This window comes from Pseudorca crassidens, chromosome 7 (genome assembly GCF_039906515.1).
Source record: "Pseudorca crassidens isolate mPseCra1 chromosome 7, mPseCra1.hap1, whole genome shotgun sequence".
NCBI lineage: Eukaryota > Metazoa > Chordata > Mammalia > Artiodactyla > Delphinidae > Pseudorca > Pseudorca crassidens.
The window spans coordinates 28,677,930-28,700,747 of NC_090302.1; the positions used below are offsets into that span (position 1 = coordinate 28,677,930).

Below are 22,818 nucleotides of genomic sequence, written 5' to 3' on the forward strand. Positions count from 1 at the left end.
ACGCGGGTTCGTGCCCTGGACTGGGAAGATCCCACATGCCGCGGAGCGGCTGGGCCCATGAGCCATGGCCGCTGAGCCTGCACGTCTGGAGCCTGTGCTTCACAATGGGAGAGGCCACAACAGTGAGAGGCCCGCATACCGCAAAAAAAAAAAAACTAAAAAAGAATGGAGGCAAAGATTGAGAAGATGCAAGCAATGTTTAACAAAGACCTAGAAGATTTAAAGAACAAACACCTAGAAGAATTAAAGAACAAATAGTTGTTCAGAGGTGAACAATACAATAATTGAAATGAAAAATACACTACAAGGAATCAATAGCAGAATAACTGAGGCAGAAGAATGGATAAATGACCTGGAGACAGAATGGTGGAATTCCCTGCTGCAGAACAGAATAAAGAAAAAAGAATGAAAAGAAATGAAGACAGCCTAAGAAACCTCTGGGACAACATGAAATGCAACAACATTCGCATTTTAGGGGTCCCAGAAGGAGAAGAGAGAGAGAGAAAGGACCTGAGAAAATATTTGAAGAGATTATAGTTGAAAACTTCCCTAACATAGGAAAGGAAATAGCCACCCAAGTCCAGGAAGTGCAGAGAGTCCCAGGCAGGAAAAACCCAAGGACAAACACGCCGAGACACACAGTAATCAAATTGACAAAAATTAAAGAAAAAGAAAAATTATTAAAAGCAACAAAGGAAAAACACCAAATAACATACAAGGGAACTCCCATAACGTTAACAACTGATTTCTCAGCAGAAACTCGACAAGCCAGAAGGGAGTGGCATGATATACTTAAAGTGATGAAAGAGAAGAACCTACAACCAAAATTACTCTACCCGGTAAGGATCTCATTCAGATTCAACAGAGAAATCAAAAGCTTTAGAGACAAGCAAAAGCTAAGAGAATTCAGCACCAACAAACCAGCTCTACAACAAATGCTAAAGGAACTTCTCTAAATGTGGAACACAGGAGAAGAAAAGGACCTACAAAAACAAACCCAAAACAATTAAGAAAGTTGTAATAGGAACATACATATCTATAATAACCTTAAATGTGAATGGATTAAATGCTCCAACCAAAAGACAAAGGCTCGCTGAATGGATACAAAAACAAGAGCCATATATATGCTGTCTACAAGAGACCCATTTCAGACCTAGGGACACATACAGACTGAAAGTGAGGGGATGGAAAAAGATATTCCATGCAAATGGAAATCAAAAGAAAGCTGGAGTAGCAATACTCATATCAGATAAAATAACTTTAAAGAATGTTACAAGAGACAAGGAAGGACACTACATAATGATCAAGGGATTAATATGAGAAGAAGATATAACAGTTATAAATATATATGCACCCAACATAGGAGCACCTCAATACACAAGGCAAATGCTACCAGCTATAAAAGAGGAAATCAACAGTAACACAATAATAGTGGGGGTCTTTAACACCTCACTTACACCAATGGACAGATCATTCAGACAGAAAATTAAGGAAACAGAAGCTTTAAATGACACAATAGACCAGATAGTTTTAATTGATATTTTTAGGACATTCCATCTGAAAAAAGCAGATTTCACTTTCTTCTCAAGTGCACATGGAACATTCTCCAGGATAGATCACATCTTGGGTCACAAATCAAGCCTTGGTAGATTTAAGAAAACTGAAATCATATCAAGCATCTTTTCTGACCACAACGCCATGAGATCAGAAATAAATTACAAGGAAGAAACTGTAAAAAATGCAAACACATGGAGGCTAAACAGTACATGACTAAATAACCAAGAGATCACTGAATAAATCAAAGAGGAAATAAAAAAATACCTAGAGACAAATGACAATGAAAACACAATGATCCAAAACCTATGGCATGCAGCAAAAGCAGTTCTAAGAGGGAGGTTTACAGCTATACAGTCCTACTTCAAGAAACAAGAAAAATCTCAAATAAATAATCTAACCTTACACCTAAAGGAACTAGAGAAAGAAGAACAAACAACATCCAAAGTTGATAGAAGGAAAGAAATCATAAAGATCAGAGAAGAAATAAATGAAATAGAAACAAAGAAAACAATAGCAAAGATCAATACAACTAAAACCTGGTTCTTTGAGAAGATAAACAAAATTGATAAACTTTTAGCCAGACTCATCAAGAAAAAGAGGGAGAGGATTCAAATCAATAAAATTAGAGGTGAAAAAGGAGAAGTTACAACAGACACCGCAGAAATACAAAACATCCTAAGAGACTACTACAAGCAACTCTACGTCAATAAAATGTACAACCTGGAAGAAATGGACAAATTCTTAGAAACGTATAACCTTCCAAGGCTGAGCCAGGAAGAAATAGAAAATATGAACAGACCAATCACAAGTAATGACATTGAAACTGTGATTAAAAATCTTCCAACAAACAAAAGTCCAGGACTAGATGGCTTCACAGGTGAATTCTATCAAACATTTAGAGAAGAGCTAACACCCATCCTTCTCGAACTCTTCCAAAAAATGACAGAGGAAGGAACACTCCCAAACTCATTCTACGAGGCCACCATCATACTGATACCAGTACCAGACAGAGATACTACAAAAAAGAAAATTACAGACCAACATCACTGATGAATATAGATGCAAAAATCCTCAACAAAATACTAGCAAACAGAATCCAACAACACATTAAAAGGATCATACACCATGATCAAGTGGGATTTATCCCAGGGATGCAAGCATTCTTCAATATATGCAAATCAATCAATGTGATACACCATATAAACAAATTGAAGAAGAAAAACCATATGATCATCTCAATAGATGCAGAAAAAGCTTTTGACAAAATTCAACACCCATTTATGATAAAAACTCTTCAGAAAGTGGGCATAGAGGGAACCTACCTCAAATGCCATATATGACAAACCCACAACAAACGTCATTCTCAATGGTGAAAAACTGAAAGTATTTCCTCTAAGATCAGGAACAAGACAAGGATGTCCACTCTTGCCACTGTTATTCATCATAGTTTTGGAAGTCCTAGCCATGGCAATCAGAGAAGAAAAAGAAACAAAAGGAATATAAATTGGAAAAGAAGAAGTAAAATTGTCACTGTTTGCAGATGACATGATACTATACATAGATAATCCTAAACACACCACCAGAAAACTACTAGAGCTAATCAATGAATTTGGTAAATTTGCATGATACAAAATTAATGCAAGATTTCTCTTGCATTCCTATACCTTAACAACAGAAGATCAGAAAGAGAAATTAAGGAAACAATCCCATTCACGATCGCAACAAAAAGAATAAAATACCAAGGAATAAACCTACCTAAGGAAGCAAAGGACCTGTACTCAGAAAACTGTAATATACTCATGAAAGAAATAAAAGATGACACAAACAGATGAAGAGATATACCATGTTCTTGGATTGGAAGAATCAATATTGTGAAAATGACTATAGTACCCAAAGCAATCTACAGATTCAATGCAATCCCTGTCAAATTACCAAAGGCATTTTTTACAGAACTAAAACAAAAAATCTTAAAATTTGTATGGAGACACGAAAGACCCCAAATAGCCAAAGAATTCTTGAGGGGAAAAAATGGAGCTGGACGAATCAGGCTCCCTACTTCAGACTATACTACAAAGCTACAGTAATCAAGACAATATGGTATAGGCACAGAAACAGAAATATAGATCAATGGAACATGATAGAAAGCCCAGAGATAAACCCACACACTTACGGTCAACTAATCTATGACAAAGGAGGCAAGGATATACAATGGAGAAGAGACAGTCTCTTCAATAGTGGTGCTGGGCAAACTGGACAGCTACATGTAAAAGAATGAAATTAGAACACTCCCTAACACCACACAGAAAAATAAGCTCAAAATGGATTAAAGACCTAAATGTAAGACCAGACACTATAAAACTCTTAGAGGAAAAGATAGGAAGAACACTCTTTGTCATAAATCACAGCAAGATCTTTTTGACTCACCTCCTAGAGTAATGGAAATAAAAACAAAAGTGAACAAATGGGACCTAATGAAACTTAAAAGCTTTTGCGCAGCAAAGGAAAGTATAAACAAGAGGAAAAGACAACCCTCAGAATGGGAGAAAATATTTGCAAATGAATCAATGGACAAAGGATTAATCTCCAAAATATATAAACAGCTCCTTCAACTCAATACTAAAAAAACAAACAACCCAATCAAAAAGTGGGTAGAAGATCTAAATAGACATTTCTCCAAAGAAGACATACAGATGGCCAAGAGGCACGTGAAAAGATGCTCAACATCACTAATTATTAGAGAAATGCAAATCAAAACTACAATGAGGTATCACCTCCCATCGGTTAAACATCTGAAAATCTACAAACAACAAATGCTGGAGAGGGTGTGGAGAAAAGGGAACCCTCTTGCACTGTTGGTGGGAATGTAAATTGATACAGCCACTATGGAGAACAGTATGGAGGTTCCTTAAAACACTAAAAATAGAACTACCATATGACCCAGCAATCCCACTACTGGGCATGTACCCTGAGAAAACCATAATTCATAAGACACATGCAGTCCAATGTTCACTGCAGCACTATTTACAATAGCCAAGTCATGGAAGCAACCTAAATATCCACTGGCAGACAAATGGATAAAGAAGATGTGGTACATATATACAATAGAATATTACTCAGCCATAAAAAGGAATGAAATTTGGTCATTTGCAGATATGTGGATGGACCTAGAGACTGTCATACAGAGTGAAGTAAGTCAGAAAGAGAAAAACAAATATCATACATTAAGGCATATATGTGGAATCTAGAAAAATGGTACAGATGAACCAGTTTGCAAGGCAGAAATAGAGACACATTTGTAGAGGACAAACGTATGGACACCAAGAGGGGCAAGCTGGGGGTGGGGAGGTGGTGGTGGGATGAATTGGGAGATTGGGATTGACATATATACACTAATATGTATAAAATAGATAACTAATAACCTGCTGTATAAAAATAAATAAAATTCAAAAAACACATAAAGAATAGTTAAAATAAGTTTAATGATGTAATTTAAAGTTTGAAAATGAGAGAATATCCAAGTGTAATTCTAAAAGTCCTGCACTACTGTTAGTACTTTCTAATTTTGTTTCATATGCGTGTAGAATGGAAAAGCTATATGTGGTTTGGGGCATGTTTTGCTTTCTTGGGAAATGGCAAATAGCAGAAGTGTTCAACATATAACTTACCCCACCATGTTTTCTAAGAAAAGTGATCTACGAACTGATGCCTCTCCCTCTCCCAATAATTGCAGCCTTCTCACTGTATTTTCTGAGTAATACCAACCAAAAAGATGGTGTGGGTTTTAATAAGCTCACTTTGAAACATTTTAATATTAAATAATATATACATGCTGTAAGAAAACACCAGTTGAAATGGAGTGCTTTCAGGTGCAAACAGGAATTTGTATTAAGAATGATAATTTGGGTGAGAAGCTAAAACTAGAACTGAAATATCTCTGAGCATGTGTTCACAGGAAAAAAAAATGTAAAAACATGAAGACTGCGAATTGCAATTTCAGTGGAATCTGTCACAACCTGCACAAGGACAAAACAGGTCTTTGCACCAGCACATTAATTTGTTGTGGTCACCTGAAAGATTCAGTGCTAAGTTCCTCCATTGTGGTAGTTGCTACGTTTATAAACTTAATGTGTGACAAGCCTTTTTATCTGGATTATTTGATAATGTTCCCTGTGACATGTTGGAGAACATCATTGCTTTAAGAGATTCTGCAATAACTAGATTAGTTGGCATTATTCTCCCAAAGTTTGGATGTTCTTTTAGAGAAAGAAAGCATTTATGAGTCGAATTCCTCATTAGAATATTTTTACTTAAAAATATTTTTACTTAAAAATATTCTAAAGGTCCAAATTTCCTTCCCAGACAAGCAGAGGATGCAAGGCTTAGCCTGGGCTGTAGTTCTAGAGACAGCTTGGACCTGGAAGTGAGGTAGGAACAGGGCTTTGGGAAAAAAAAAAAAAGATAGTATTGGGGAAAAAATGTCCTGTAGAAATACTGGCAAAGGATCTACCTACAAGAGCATGCCATTAAACATCAAAGGCCAGGCAAAAGTGGGAGAATCAGGTTTGTCAGCAAGACTTGAGCGGATAGGTTCAGGAGGGAAGAAAAGGAGTTGCCTGAGGCAGGCGTAAAAGGATGAGAGGCTCCTGAAAGTGACTTGTTGATTTTGATGCTCTGTTACCCAGACTCTCTCTAAGGCTTAAGAACCTAAGCGGAACCTTATTTCCATCCCGGGTTACGGAGTTAGGTTTGTTGTCATTGTCTGTAGTTTAGACAGAGCAGGAGGCACCAAAAAGTATAGTCTATTTAATGTCCCTGGAGTTAAAAAGTTAGTAAATTGACAATTTTCACACCATGAATTCAAGTTTGAATTTATCAGACTTCCAGTTTAGTTAGAGACGGTGCCTTTGTAATAAAAAGCAAATCAGAAGGCCTAGATAGCTTTAGGTGTGGTTCCTTTTCCAACAATTTTGCCTAAAATGCAGGAACATCTTTTACCTGCCTTTATAGTATTTTTTTTCCCGTTCAGGAACATTTTAATTATGTCTCTGGTTATTGCTCTTGTTAGAATTGTGCTAAATTTTCTAATTTCTAAATGGGGCTACAGCCACATTTGAAAAATTTTTATCCGTTTCCCTTTTATATTTTAGGAGGAAGTTTCAGTTTTATTCTCCTGATATCTGATTAGATTTTCTAGCATCAATTTTCCATTCAAATTAATTTGTTAAGAGGACAGTTGAAAGTCAAATAGACTTTTCTCAATCCAGTCCTAGACTGCCTTTCCAGCTTTTTTAAAAATTGAGGTGAAACTGACATATAACATTACATTAGTTTCAGGTATACAATATGTCAATATTTGTATATATTGCAAAATGATCACAGTAAGCCTAGTTAACATCCATTGCCATAGTTATAAAAATTTTTTATGAGAACCTTTAAGATCTCTCTTATCAAATTTCAAATTACAATATAGTATTAACTATAACCACCATGCTGTACGTTACATCCCCATTATTTATTTTATAACTGAAAGTTTTTACCTTTCGACCCTCTTCACCCATTTTGCCCATCCCCCACCCCTGGGAACCACCAATCTGTTCTCTGTGAGTTTAGGTTTTTTTGGTTTTGTTTTAGATTCCACATGTAAGTGAGATCATATGGTATTTGTCTTTCTTTGTCTCACTTATTTCACTTAGTATAATGTCCTCAGAGTCCATCCATGTTGTTGCAAATGGCAAGATGTCCTTCTTTTTCATGGTTGAATAATATTCCAGTGTGTGTGTGTGTGTGTGTGTGTGTGTGTGTGTGTGTGTGTGTGTATCACATTTTCTTTATCCATTCATCCATCAATGGACACTTAGGTTGTTTCCATACCCTGTCTCCATATGCTAGTGGGAATAGGGTTTAACATGTTTTCTGTACCTTATATGTTTCAAGAAAGGGCAAACATGTACCATTGTCTAATTTAATTTTTCTATCATCCTATCAGTTTGATATTATCAATTTCACATTACGAAAGAGGCATAATAAATAGGTTGCATTACATTTGACATTTTTACAGGACTTTGTGAAATTAAAAATTAGACCCAAAATGGGAGAGCTAGTCCAGCTAGCTTTCCTTAGTCCCAAAATAACAGGCAGGAAGGGTGTTCTGAAGCTGTCACCTTTCAGGAAGGTGGAGAAGCTTTATCCTACATAAAGTATAGTGGAACAGAGATGTGAAATACTAGTAAAAATGCTGTGAAAAGAACCTTGCCTTTGTTAGAGAATAATGATCCTCTATACAAATTATGTAAGTATATCTTTGATATACTATAGTGCAATCTTTTTCAAACTGCAATTTGAGGATCTCTGGGGAGCAATCTCAGCATACATTTTCAGGTCTGTAATGCCGTCAATTAAATTTTTGTGCTTTTAATTTTGGTAAGTTTAAAAATACATACATATTTGGGCCTCATCTCAATAGCTTGCATATTAAGCATTGCATGGTGATTTCATCTATACTTCTGTAAACAGTCTCTTTAGCATGAAGTAGAGGTATTTTAATAGGCTATGAAATAAAAGAACCGAGGTGTTCTTAATCTGTACACCCAGCAGGTGATGAGAAAATGACATTATAGCGTGCCGTACAAGGTTTTATAGTGAAGAGTGAGAAAAGTGGTGGGAAAATGATTCATTACAAGATTCACATTAACATGCTGCTCTTCAGAGTCTCGCTCTAAGCATTAACTGTTTCACCTTTACCTGCATAATTAGATGTTATTGAGCTAAACTTTGTTTTTGTGGTGGTTTGTATTTTTTGTTATTTTACAGTTTTATGAGAATGGAAGGCAAAAGGAGTTGATTTCGAAGTTATACATATTTAAGTAAATCTTGTGTGTAAAGGTTTTTTCCTTTAAATACTTTTTACATTTTAAAATAATATTTTAGAAACAGTTGTGTAGTTGAAAGATCATGAACCTTGGCATCAGACACATTCAAATTCTGATTTTGCTGCACCTTAACTGAGGAGGTAAATTAACTTCTCTTAGCCTCTGTTTTCTCATCTATGAGAATGATCACAGCAACTTTGTTGTTAAAATCAGGTAACAGGTGAAACTACATGCAATGCATGCTTGTCTTCTTCCTTTCTTTTCTCTCTTTATCCTGAATCTACATTTTGCCTTCTCACGTTTTCAATAGCAACCCACCAGGGAAGAGCGTAGGCCGTGGACTGGCAGCACAGTGCAGTTTTGGTTCATGTAGCCCTGGTGGAAATTACTTGAGAGAGGGAGTGGAAGATAAAGCTAATGTATTGGAGTTATTTATAAAAGTAAATTATTCATGCTCTTTCTGGTCCCCAAAAGCAGGGCTTAGTCAGGGTATGTTTAACACCTGCCTCCTTATGCTGAGCTAGAAGCACTCTCAGGATAAAAGTATTTTTTAGATTTTTCTTTTTCTTTTCTTCAAATTAACATCTGCTGTGGATTTTTAATCCTAAGTAATTAACAATGAAGCAAACTTCTATACCTAAGTTACTAAGGGATTTAAAATTATGTCTTTGATTAAAGTTGATGTGAAATAAAAACCTTTCAACTTTGGAATACAATAGTTTAGACAATTTATATACTTTTCACACCTACAAAAATATCAGTAGAATAGGAAATAACAGATAATAACATATAAAAGGGCTGATACCATCAATTCTTTTAATTCTTTGGAGGAAAAAATCTCTAGCATGAAATCCTGGCTTATAAAATTTTACTGCGACACTTCATTTTGCAAGCATGGTTACGTGACAAAATCCTACTAGTAACTTTTCAGAGTGAATATGGGTTCATCTATCTCATTCTAGTTAGTCTGATAATCCATACAGTGTGGTAATGGTCTATTCCATCTTTAACTTTTTTGATTCCTTATACTTATTTACTAAGCAAATAATCTTTGAGATCAAGGCACTACTAGGTTACGAGCTCTAAAGAGATGCACTCAGCAGTTTATAATCTACTAGAAGAACTAAGACGTGTTCAGTTACTACAACTTTGGACTATTTTTTGATGCCATTTGAAGGGGATGGGAATAGAGAAGTATCCATAGAAGTGGCGACTTTTGAGCAGAATCTTGTGGGTACACTGTCGGTAGGATGGTACAGAGTAACTTCCACGTGGAGAGAAGAGCATGTGCAAAAACGTAGAGATAGAGAAGAAAGCTGTGTTCAGGAGGGGCAACTGTTGCAGATTGGGTGGGGTAGGCTCCTTCATAAAGACAGTTTAAGATAGGCTGTGATTAGAGGGCTTAGAATGCCAAAATGTCTAAATAGGGCAGCAGTGTGCACTAGGACCAATATGCAGAATGGAGCAAGAGTGAGCCTTGAGATTTAAAAGAACTTTAGATGCTTAACGACCATCAGGTAACAGAGCTCATCCTATAACCCGGGTAAGTGGTAAAGGATAATACGTGAAGCCTCAGGCCATTGAAGAAAACTCTGGTCCTTAACTGGTGGCAAGAAAAGGGACTGTTTATGCCTACCATTCTGTCACACCTTTAGGGATTAGTAGCCATACTATCTCACTAAACCCTTAGGACTAATCTGCAATCTTTGTTCTCTACAATGGATTTAAATATATCACTCCTTGCTCCCACCCATGCATGACATGTGACATAAGAATCTCAGCTATGCAAAATAATGTGAATGTTCTCTCAGCTCCAGGTACAAAGCAAGGAGTATACCTAACTTACAGTTTGTTATATCATAATGGCTAGGAGTATGGCTCTTCAGCTAGACAGTCTGAGTTTAAATCCTGCCTCCACCCCTTTCTACTTATACAACTTATTCAAGTTTCCTGTCTAGAGTTGAGAATAAATATATAGTTGGGAAGGGGAGGAGTATTAGATAATGTAGATATTCTTTCTTGATACTAAGAACAAAATGCAACAAGTGACAGCTTCTTAAGCCAGTTGCTATGTGGAATCTGAAACTGTATCAAAAGTTCTCCTACCAGGCTTCCCTGGTGGCGCAGTGGTTGAGAGTCCGCCTGCCGATGCAGGGGACACGGGTTCGTGCCCCGGTCCGGGAAGATCCCACATGCCGCGGAGCGGCTAGGCCCGTGAGCCACGGCCACTGAGCCTGTGCATCCGGATCCTGTGCTCCGCAATGGGAGAGGCCACAACAGTGAGAGGCCCGCGTGGCACAAAAAAAAAAAAAAAAAGTTCTCCTACCTTCTAACACTAGAATCACTGGTCTTTCCTGTAATTAGAATGGCTATTTTACCCATCCACGATTTTGTAACATCACACATTGGTCACTGGAAAATACCATTCACTGAGTTATGCAGATCTTCAAAATGTTAACACATTTCATAATATCTAAAAAAAATCCCATGTGTTAATATTACTACCAGTGTTATCAGAAAAGTCTTTAGTATTGAGAAGATGTCAAGTCCACAATGAGGAATACAAGGTTGCCAAAATTCTAATTTTCATTTGAGAGCTACAATTTTATTATTTGCAACAAAAATGTCAGGTTCTTATGACAGGCTCTCTTTGTTCATTTTTGACAAATGTCTACCAAATACCATAGACTTAATAACTATAGTTTGTCTTAGTCTATCTGTTCAAGTACAAATGGAATTCCATGAAAAGGGTTACTTCAGCCCCCAACTGAAATAACTGCATTTCTGAAAAAAAACATGTTTTGATATGTGCTTTATACATAATTCTCATTTTATCACTCACGTTATTGAAGACATGTACTCCAGATGTTGAGATGTAACTTTTACAGCTTCATTAAATATACTCAAGTGAAACTGCCATTTTTAAAAAATTCAAATAAATGGCAGTGAAGAATGCAATCAGTACTACTTGTACAGTGTGTGGCACTGCCTTGATTTATGCCAAGTGACAGCAGTTTTACCTACCATTGCTTTTGCACCATTCATGCAAATATCCAATGTTAGTTATAAGTTCTTTATACATCTTGTACTCAATTCTGTCAACTCTGTACACTGAAAATAATTTTTCCTAGTCTGTGGTCTTTTTGTTATCTTTTGAAGAGATTTTCAATTCAATTTTAATGTTCCATTTGTCTTTTTTTTTTTTATGGTTTGTTTTTTGTCCTAGGAAATCTTTGCCTAATCTAAGGCCACCAAAATGGTCTTCTAGAAGTGTTTTAACTACTTTTGGGTCTATGACTCATTTTTAGTTACTCTTCCTGTATGTTTCTTTTTCCAAATAAATATGTCAGTACCATCTTTTGAAAAACTTGAAAATGGCTTAACTTTTATAGATGTTGTTAGATTTGGCTTGCTAATATTTTCAGGATTTTTGTTCCTATGTTCATGAGGACCACTGTCCTGTTATTTTCTTGTTTTGTAATGTCTTTGTCAAGTTCTAGTATCAGACAACACTGGCCTCATAAAATAAGTTGGAAGTATTCCCTCCCCCTCTACTTTCTGAAAAACTTTGTATAATTATGCTTGGTGTTATTTCTTCGTTGAATGGAAAAATTTATAAGAGGAACTAAATGGGATTGGAGTTTTCTTTGTGGGAAGATATTTCATAATAATTTCAGTTGTATTCATAGATGTGAGGCTATTCAGGTTTTGTCTCTTCTTGTGTCAGTTTTGGTGAGTTTTATTTTCCTAATTGTTCTATCTTGTCTTAAGTTGTCAAATTTACTGGCATAAAAATGGTCATAATTTTGCATCCTTTTAAGTAAGGTAAGATCCACAGTGTCAACTCTTCCTTCATTCCTCATATTTGTGATTTGTAATTTCTCTGGTTTACCTGATTGGTCTAATTAGAGATCTACTGATTTTGTTGCTCTTTTGAGAAACAGATGTTGGTTTCATTGATTTTCTCCATTGTTCTTCTGTCTTATACATTGTTGATTTTTACACTTTATTATTTCTATTTATTTAATTTGGGTTTATTCTTATCTAGAAAAAAGATTAAGAGAACTTTAGACCATTGAATTTGTATCTTTTTAAATTTTCTAATAGAAGTTCTTAAATCTATCATTTTCTAACAATTTTTTTAAAAATTGAAATGATACAAAGTATGAGCCCTGACCATAACAAAATTAAACTAGAAATCAGTAAAATAAAGCTCCCTGGAAAATCTCTAAGTATTTGGATACTAAGAAAAACACTCCAAAAAAAATTCAATAGTCAAAATGTAAATTAGAAAATCTTTGAAGACAATATAATTGACAAATCTCCAGCAAGACTGACAAAGATAAAAAGAGAAAAGACACAAATTACCATTATCAGGAATAAAACAAGGGATATCAATTTAGAACTTGTAGACATCAGAAGGATAATGAGGAAATGCCATAACCTCTATACACTAATTTGATAGTTTAGATGAAACAATTCCTAAAAAATACAAGTCACCCAATATGAAATAGATAATTTAAATAGCCCAATAACTATTAAAGAAACTGTACTCATTTTACCACCCCCCTCCCCAATCTCTAGGCCCAGATGGTTTCGCAGGAAAATTCTACAAAATAAAGAATTCACACCAATTCTATACAACCCTCCAGAAAACAAAAGAGGAAACATTTCCAAATTCATTTTATAAAGCTAGTACTACCCTGAAACCAAAAAGTAGAAGAAAAAAAACCCAAAAAAACCCTACAGAACAATGCCCCTCATGAATATTCACAAAAATCATGATCAAACTATTAGCAAACAGAATCCAGCAACAGCTAAAAAGAAATATACATCATGACCTAGTGGGGTTTATTCCAAGGATACAAGGCTTGTTTAATATTCAAAAATTAAGCAATGTAAATTTATAACATTAACAGGTGTAAAGAAGAAGTCATCTGGTCATATCAATGCAGAAAAAGCATTTGAGAAAATTCAACACCCATCCATGACAAAATTATGATCAAACTTGGAATAGAAGGGAACTTCTTTAACTTGATAAAGAGTATCTACCAAAGGCCTAGAGCTAACATTATATCCAGTGGTGAAAGATTGAATGCTCCTAATTTGGGGGAAAAGGCAAATATGCCAGCTCTCATCACTCTTATTTGCAAATGACATGACTGTGGGAGTATTGGCCTGTTAGATTACTCCACCATATGGAAGAGGGATTCTCAAGTCTTTGCTTTTGCATTTGCTGTTAGCATACGTGAAATACCAAAACAAAAATACAAGGAATCCTTTCTTCAAATGTTGGTGGTTCTTCCTAAAGATAATTTTCACATGTTGTGCATACTAGTCATCCAGACCTCTTTTAAATTTACTATGTACAATAAATGCAGATGTTTGAGCTGTCAGAGAGGTAGTGTATAATAGGTTCTGGAGACCAACTACTAAGATTTGTATCTTGGCTCTGCTATTCACTATCTGTATGAACACTGTGGGCAAGTTTCTTAACTTCTCTGCTCAATTCAATTTCGTCAGTTATATAGTGCTGATGACAACAGTTACTTACCTCACTGGATTATTACTAGAATTACTAGGATTAAGTGTGAAAAGGTGTGCAAATGAAAATAGTGTCTGATGTATAGAAAAAGCTCAATAAATATTAGTTACTCATATTATTGCAGATGTTTGAAACAAATGTTCCCATTCCCCTTAATGTGTTCCCTCTAATCAAAGAATAATGACATTACAAAAATTTAATGTTTGGGGATTTCCATTAGAAAGCAAACAAATAGAAAATTTGTTAGCAGAGGAAACAAAATTAGTACATATGCAAAATATTCAATCCCACAAGTTACTTATAAAATGATAATTCAAATAGCAATTAAATATTTTATAACTAGTAAATTAGAAATATTAAAATTAACAGCCAGGTCTGACTAGGTTTTAGTCAACAGGCATACTGTATTGGTGACAGTGTGAACTGATGTAATTCTTTTTGGCAAATGATTTGCAAAACATATATTTGAAAAGAAGTATACTTACGTCTGTTGCATGTGACACTGGACTTCCTGTAACTCAGCATTTTCAGCTTTGTCTCCTTCTCCTCCCACAGTGGACAGAACTAATTCCATATTCAGTCTTTCCAATGTGCCCCACAGTATCAGTTACCTGGGTGTTATCTGACATGCTCAGATATGATATGAGGATGAAGGATGACAAGTATTAAACCCAGGCCAAGAAGTATGAGCGTACATTAGGAAAAGGATACCACAAAGGAACTGAGACTCAAGTATTAAGAAATGTGGGGCCAAAATAACATACCCAAGGTCAGACTAGATCGTGTCAGAACTTTCAAGATTTGGAGTTCAGAACACATGGTTCTAGGGACATATTAAGAGATACTAAGAACCATATATAGTATTCTTACAGTGTTTATTAGCGCCATCTTTTGAAATCTTAAAGGAAATTCATGGTTTTAAGCTGGAAAGCAGAGGACACTAAGAAATATAATAATCATCAAATTTTGAGTCCTTTTGGTAGAACAGATGGATCTATTTATTTATATATATTGGCTCCTATATTCTCACTCACCAAGATTGTTATTGACTGGATTATGAAAAGGCTGACAAAACTCTTTGAAAATATTAGGAGACTTCAGATAAACTTGCAACAGAGAGCAGCATGCAACATACCTTTCTCCCAAGCTTTTATTAAAATACTCATAAAGATTTTTAAAAAGACAAGACTGCACAGACCAATTACTAAGCATACAGAAACATGATATTCAAACGTCATTAAAATGACAGAAATCTTTTAAGATCTGCTTCCCATCTGAGTCTAAATCAAGGATCTGGCATTGTCCTCAAGGAACTAACCACAAATAACTCAGTCCATGCCTAATAGCTTTCTTTGTGTTCCCTTTGTTGGTCCAGCTACTTGCTTTATAATTCTTCCTTACCTGAATGACATTATTAGCAATAGAAAACACACAAATATTACCGTAGGAATTAGCTAATTATTAAAAGCTGATTATCAGCTATATTTATCCTATAATTTAATTTCATCTGTTTCTTTGTAGTTTTGCTTTTACATACAAAACATACCACCAAATATGTATCTCTGGCTTCCTAATATATAAAAGACTTGTGTAAGAAAAAACATTTGATGACATACATAAAATCACAATCACAGTAATTGGACCACAGTTTACACTAATTCAGAACAGAGGAATTTATGCTCATTTATAAGTGATTATATAAAGGAAGAGAAAATGGGTTAGGTAACAAAATGATTAAATTTTTTATATGAAAAAATTACATGAATCCCAAGTTCTTAAAAAGTTTATGTTTAAAAAACAAGTCAAGGTGAAAGAATAAATTTGTACTTTTAACTTCCGTATGTGATCATTTGGGTCCTTTTGCCTTGGATTTGGTTTCCTTTGGAACTTTTCCATTTTGACACTGAGTAAATCTGGCTACTGTAGAAACACCATCCACAAACTTGGTTTTGAAAAGGACGTTTGCATTGTTGAACATACCTTCCTTTAGGGACACCACAATGAACTTAAGGGAGAAAGAAAAACAGCATAAAGTACTTTTTGCAGTATCCTTGAAGAAGTTCACTCTTTTTATACTGAGGTTAAGAATCATTTGGTGATACTTTGTTATTGCTTTAAATGCTTGGCTCCATGCATATGCACATCCTCAAATGCAAGTAACAAATAGTTATTATTAGGCACCTCAATGAATTCTTTCCATATGCAGTTTTAGGAGTCTCTTAATTTTACTCTGAATACTTCATTACCCAAGTTACTATCTTCTGCTGGTTGGCTGCTTGTTGCTATCTTCTCCAGTTAGTATCACTGTCTTGTTGCTAGCTCTAAATGCCACTGTTAGCTGCTAAAAAAACTGCCACAATAAATACACAGTCTGTGATAACTATGGTAAGTGAAGCCCCCCAGAATTGTTCAATGCATTATCTATATAATCATATTTAGTAGCCTTAGTTCCTGCAGCAACAGTTCAATAAAAACAAACTGTTTTTAGCTTCAAGGGTTTTTTAAATCACTTTCTAGGAGGAATGAAGAGTACCCCATCAAGTGCCACATGATTTTCTGATATATTTTTCAGGTGTATCCTTGAAACAGTCTTGTTTTGATTGTGTATCTTCTGGCAGCTAGCTAGAGAAAATAATTACCCTAAAAAACTCCAAATTACAAAAAAATTAGATTCTCCCTCATGTTACAACCTATAATTTATAATTCCAGGCCCTTTTCTTTAATAAGAGACAAAACCCTCTTTTCTTCTATACCCATTTGAATAGAAATATATTTAAAGAGATACATAACACCTTAGTATTCCTCAATCCTGAATATCTTATTTATACTGACCATTACTAAAAAGTAGTTTTAGAAAACAAACTAGAACTATTCTGAGACTTTTTTTTGTTCTTACCTGAGAATGTGTGAAATGAGTACGTAGCATCTGTCCAATATTCTGAGTATGAGAAAGATCCAAGGCTGCATCTACCTCATCCAGGATGTAAATTGGGGCAGGTTTGAAGAGGAGCATGGACAGTATTAATGACAAAGCCACTAAAGACCTAAGAAAAGAAGGCCGAAAGAAAAGCTGTCAGAACTTGATTTTACCACTTTTTACCAAAGCACTGAAGCAAATCTGCTGTCCTGTTACTATTATGAATAGTGCCAATTTAGCTGAAAGATAGTTATAGAAAAAAGAATCTTAAGTTTCAAACTTGAAAACTTTTGTTTCATTAAAATGTTTTTTACTTTAGCTTTCCATTTTTCCCTCTCTTCAACAAGTTTTATTTTGAATAAAACAGGTATATGTTCTTTCCTGTCAGATAATTAGGATGTTATATTTGGCACCTAACCTTAAGAAAAGATCATATTAGTGTTAATAGTTTTCTCTTTCTCTCCCTAAAACTCTTTTTCAGTTCTTTTCTATATCCCCTTTAACTACAGCTGTTTTTGTTCTAGTCTGGAATGAAGAAATATAACAATTCTTATATTTTTCTTAAATATTTCATTAAAAAGCCTTGTTTATTGTAATACAAATGTTTAGAATTATTTAAAAATAGTATTAAAATTACAGTAACATCTGTAGCACACTTAATTCTGTAACTTCAAATATCTCCTGACATGCAGCACTGGAGTAAATAGTCTAATGCTTACTGTATTCCAATAGGGTATTTATTAAGAAACATGTAAGTGGGGGAAAAAAATTGTGTGTATAAGTAGAGGGGGTCTAGGAAGGTGAAACCAAAATTTCTAGCAAAGGAAATGAATGAAACAGTACAATAAAAACCAAACAAATTGATCTTTACTGCTATAGAGGGTAGCGAGGGTAGCTGAGGTCACTCAAGAAACCTAAAATTACTTTTCAGTGTCTTTCTCTGTACCAAATATTTAAGGCACTGAGCTTAAAAACAACTCATCAACACTTAAACTACTATGCTGGATTATGGTATAATCCATAATAATCTGAAAATAAGTTTATATCATCTTAATTATGGAAATAATTTTTAGGTTCCAGTAAGAAAATAAGCATACATTCTCTATTTTCCTCAAAAAATTTTCTAGGACTTTGGCAAAAACAATTAAAGATGCTGTGATCTAAACTGTGGAATTCAACTTCGATTGACAGGCAGCAGAAGCTGTCTTTTTTGACTTAAAATATTTTGGAATTTTATCAGTAATGAAAAATAAAGAGTGGACTTCTATTCATAAAAATGACAAAAGATTTCATAAGAGAAATTAACAGGTCTTAGTATTTTCTACATCCATAAGAGAAGAGTTACATGATGGCATAGAGCACATGAGAACAATTCAAGAACTGTGGACTGTACATCCTGCAGGGGAAAAAATACAAAATTAATAAACATCTTCAATTATATTGATATTCACAATTTTCTCTCAGAAGGTTTTAATTATTTGGCTCTCTGCAGTTAAGAAGTTAGGCCAAATGACCTTCTAAGTTTCTCTCGATATACTGATTGTCTGAATCACTGCATAACACAAGGCAGGGAGAAACTTCCCTGAAGCCCAGAACATGCTATTTCCAGTACTCTTCTTTCATTTATGTAGATCCAAGTTTCCATTTGGTATCATTTTCCTTTCACCAGAGAACTTCCTTTAACTTGTACAGTTCTGCTGGAATCAAATTCTTCCACCTTTTGTTTTTCTGAAAAAATATATTGCCTTCAATATGAAGAATATTTCTACTAGATACAGAATTCTAGGTTGACACATTTTTCTTTTAGCACTTTATAGATGTTGTTGTTCCAGACTTCTGGCTTGCATAGTTTTTTGTTTTGTTTTTTTTTAACATCTTTATTGGAGTATAATTGCTCTACAATGGTGTGTTAGTTTCTGCTTTATAATGGCTTGCATAGTTTTTAACAAGAAGGCTAAAGTCATTCTTCTTTGTTCCTTGGCACTTAATATGCCTTTTTACCTCTGACTGCTTTTAAGATTTTTCTCCTAATCAATCACTGGTTTTCAGCAACTTCATATGACATGCCTTGCTGTGTTACTGTATGTGCAGGAAGCGAGTGTATGCGTTTATCTTACCTGGGGTTCACAGAAATCAAGTATGTGGGTTTACAGAAGTCATCAAATCTGGAAAATCTGGGTCCATTTTTTTTTTGTTTTTTTCTGTTTTCCTCTCCCTTTGATACTCCAATTACATGTATGTTAGATCTTTCAATATTGTCCCACAGGTCACTGACGCTCTTTTTGTTTTTACAGTTTTGTGTTTCTAAGCTTGACTTGAATAGATTCTATTGATATGTCTTCAAATTGAGTCATCTTTCTTTTATTCTGTCGAATCCGTTGTTAATCTTATGCAGTAAACTTTTCCTTTCAGGTATATTTTTTATCTCTAGAAGTTCCACTGGATTCTTCGTTGATAGCTTCCATGTCTCTCATCACATTCTTTTTTTCTTGTAAATAGTTAATGTAACTCTTTAACCTCCTTGTCTGCTAGTTTCATCACCTGTCATTTCTGGGTCTGTTTTTCCTCTAGGTTATGAATCATATTTTCTCGATTTCTGTCTAGAATCATATTTTCTCGATTTCTGTCTAGTAATTTTTATTAGATGCTGAACACTGTGATTATGTTGTTTATAGTCTCAACGTTGTTGTCTGTCTTTAAAGCATGTTGAGCCTGCAATGAACCTTTGCTAAGGGGTGTCTAAAATAGCCTTCACTTTAGGGGTAGTGCAAATGTAATGCTAATGTGTAGCTCTCTGGGGCTTCCCCAAATTCTAATCTGTTTCCTTCATTTTTTAGTAAGACTACTGGACTTTGTGTGGGTTTCCCTCCCTGCATCTGCAGTCAAAAAATTGCTCCTAGGGAGAAAGCTAGGGTAAACAGTGGACTCAGCATTTTTGTTTCATTTCTCTCAGGTATCTCCTGGGTTATCCATTTTCCAATGTCTGAAAGTAATTGTTTCTCATGTATTTTGTCTAGTTTTCTAGTTGCTAATCCTTATTTCTACTTTGTTGCCTACTATGTTAATCAAATGTCCTAACTAAAATTTGTAGTCTCACATATATTAGGCTCCTTAAATTCTACATGCAAAGATAGCAAAGCAAATCTGAAATAAAATTGGGAGGCAATGAGATGTTGGACTATAATAAAGTAAGAGGATTATTGCAAAGGGATTACTCACTCACCTCTGACCACCACTAAGTTCAGTTAGGTTTTCTTTCCAAGTATTTCCTAAGGCAACCTTAAACTCCAGACCATCCAATACATTTTGCCCTTCTGGTGGTGCAAGCATAGCATTAGCACCGGGCAAAAGAGTGGAAAAAATAGATCCAAAGTCCTTGTTCACCTGGATAAAAAAAAGATTAAAATATCAGAGAAGGTTTTCCAAGAAGAATCAAATGATGTGTATATATGCAAACCAGCAGGAGCATTTTGTTGTCTGTTACCCTAGCTCTGAGGTTGGCAAGTTATGGTCCATGTGACAAATCTGGCCATGCCCATTCACTTATGTATTGTCTATGGCTGCCAGCAATATAGTCTAGTGGTTGCAACACAGACTACATGGCTCTGAAATACTTATCTGTCCCTTTACAGAAAGAGTTTACTGAGCTTTGCTCTAACTTCCAGGGGAAACTAGAGGCTATACCTCTAACTCTACCATGAAGTTTTGATACAACAAAAGGCCATGGTTGCCGGAATCCTCAGAGACACACAACTGGATAATATAGGAGATTGAACTTTCAGCTGGAGAAGAAAAACAAAAACTCTTTTTGGCATAAAATGTTCTCTTAAAAAATTTGTTTTCTGTTGACTGGTATGGTAAGGCCTGTGGTTATCAGCTAACTTTAAGAAGCCTAAGATCAGGGTGAAGTCTAGGAGAAAAAGAGGCATGAAATCAAACCAGATCTGTTAAAGGTATTCAGTGGTTCTTTTCTATGCTTCTTCTCAAAGCCAAAGAAGTTAAGGTATCAAGGGACAGGAACAGGATTGAGCCCCAAAAGAAAAAGGCTAAAGAAGCTATTTGGCCTATTCCCATAAAGGCTCAGCAGAAGATTACACAGAGATTTAGGACCAATATTCTAGACTGTAACTGAGTAATTTTTGTGCATACACACTTGATCAATGCCTTGAGAATTCAGCCATCTGTCTTCAAAGACATGACTAATAATCTTAGAGAGTTCAGCAGACAAAATTGAGAATGTATACATGCACGCACACATGTGCACACACACACGAGGATTTGACATCCATGTTCTCTAGGGAAATCTCCACCTTCAAGTATAAAATTCAAGTGCAAATACACTTTTTATGAATATTTGTAGTAATAAGGAAATCTCCTAGACATAAACAGTCTCCTAAATATAAATTTACTAAGGAACACATATCTTAAGAACAACTGTACACATGCTAATATCCTACACAGAAAAAGTAGATTCTAGTTTTATCTGGGATAGATTTCCAGAGCTAGGCAAGGTTCATCACAATGAGGAGAGGACTGCTGTCTTTTCTAGGAGAATGACAGAAGATAGCATTGTATTTATAAACACCTTTTCTTTTAAAAAAAATTTTTTGACCAGGCAGGAGAGAGGCAGCTCAAAACTAAGACTACTAAATGCTACTAAATTCCAAAGATGACCATGGATCCTGGATCCCATGTGGAAATTCCTCCAAAAGGGAAAAGACAAACTTTCAGTTAATGGGTAGAGAAGAATATAGATAGGAAATAAACTGAATTTTGAAATTCCAATAAGGCTAGAAGGAAACAAAAAAGCAAAAAACACAACCAGTGCCTAAAATACTCTGGCTTTGTCAATCAACTATACTTGAAGCCATAAGGAAATAATGTAATGCGATAATAATAGTACCTACTTCATTAGGTTACTTTGAGAATTAAGTGGGAAAATTAATAGGAGAATAGTGCCTGACATATATCATAAGCACTCAATAAATTTACTTGCTTTGGGAGAACTTTAGAGACTGGGGAAAAATCAGTTTAAAAGATAAATTTGTACTCACACTAAATCCAGGAACCATGGGGAAAACAAAAGACAGAATCTCTCAGATCTAGTGTTAAATCCACATATTGTGCAAGAATAATGGGGCCAACTTTTTGCAAGCATTTTTAAAAAGACAAATACTACAGGGAGACTGAACACTGAAAATAAGTTGTAGAGCAGGAAAAACAATGCAATTGAAAGACACAATTGTTCTGCCATTACCAAAAATAAAGTTCCTGAAGAATTAAAAAGAGAAAAAAGAGGTAAGGTGCCAGTTAAATCCCCGAGGCCCAGGCCTGTTAAAGTACCAAACAGCATAGTAACTATGGAATCTTTTGAGGAGGAGTCTTTTTCTATGGTAGGTATAGGAAAACTTCACAGAAGAGGCTAAGGAATTATCCTAAAGGAGATAAATCTATGCAGCCAGGGAAGTAGAAATAATAGTAAAGAACCTTGAAATCTGCCAAAGTTGTCATAAAACGAAACAAAAACGGTAATTGGGATTCTGTTGCATATGAATCCTGGAAATGAATACTGAACTTCCTTGTTTATTACCCAGTTCTACTTCTTAAAAAGCAACAAAAGGCAATTTTAACTTTAGTTCTAATTAGGAAAAGAGAATTCCACTTTTTCTACCTTTTGACTGTTATATTAGGCTATTTCACCTTTCTAAGCTTGTTTCCTCATTTGTAAAATAGAGATAATAATTATCAAAGTTATGGAATTAAGATAATTCATGTAAAATGACAGAACTGCTCTTAACTATAATATAATTATATAAAATTAGTATTACTTTATAATTATGTAATTATTAATCTAACATGTATAAAAATCCTTTGCTAAAAATCTAAGAATGCCTAATACTTATGAATTCTGAAATGCAATTAATTTATAA

General features: G+C 34.9%; 1 protein-coding gene and 1 long non-coding RNA gene across 2 annotated transcripts in view; one reads left to right on the top strand and one right to left on the bottom strand.

The window, feature by feature from the left end:
* LOC137227613 (uncharacterized) overlaps positions 1-22,818 on the top strand; it is a 435,344-nt gene that overhangs the window by 381,709 nt on the left and 30,817 nt on the right. The window lies entirely within an intron of this gene.
* SMC2 (structural maintenance of chromosomes 2) overlaps positions 15,104-22,818 on the bottom strand; it is a 51,603-nt gene continuing 43,888 nt past the window's right edge. The window contains exons 23-25 of the mRNA XM_067743781.1: positions 20,112-20,272; positions 16,868-17,015; positions 15,104-15,976 (exon numbers count right to left, since the gene is read on the bottom strand). Coding sequence (XP_067599882.1) covers positions 15,818-15,976; positions 16,868-17,015; positions 20,112-20,272 — 468 coding nt within the window. The 3' untranslated portion in view covers positions 15,104-15,817. The remainder of the gene's footprint in view (positions 15,977-16,867; positions 17,016-20,111; positions 20,273-22,818) is intronic.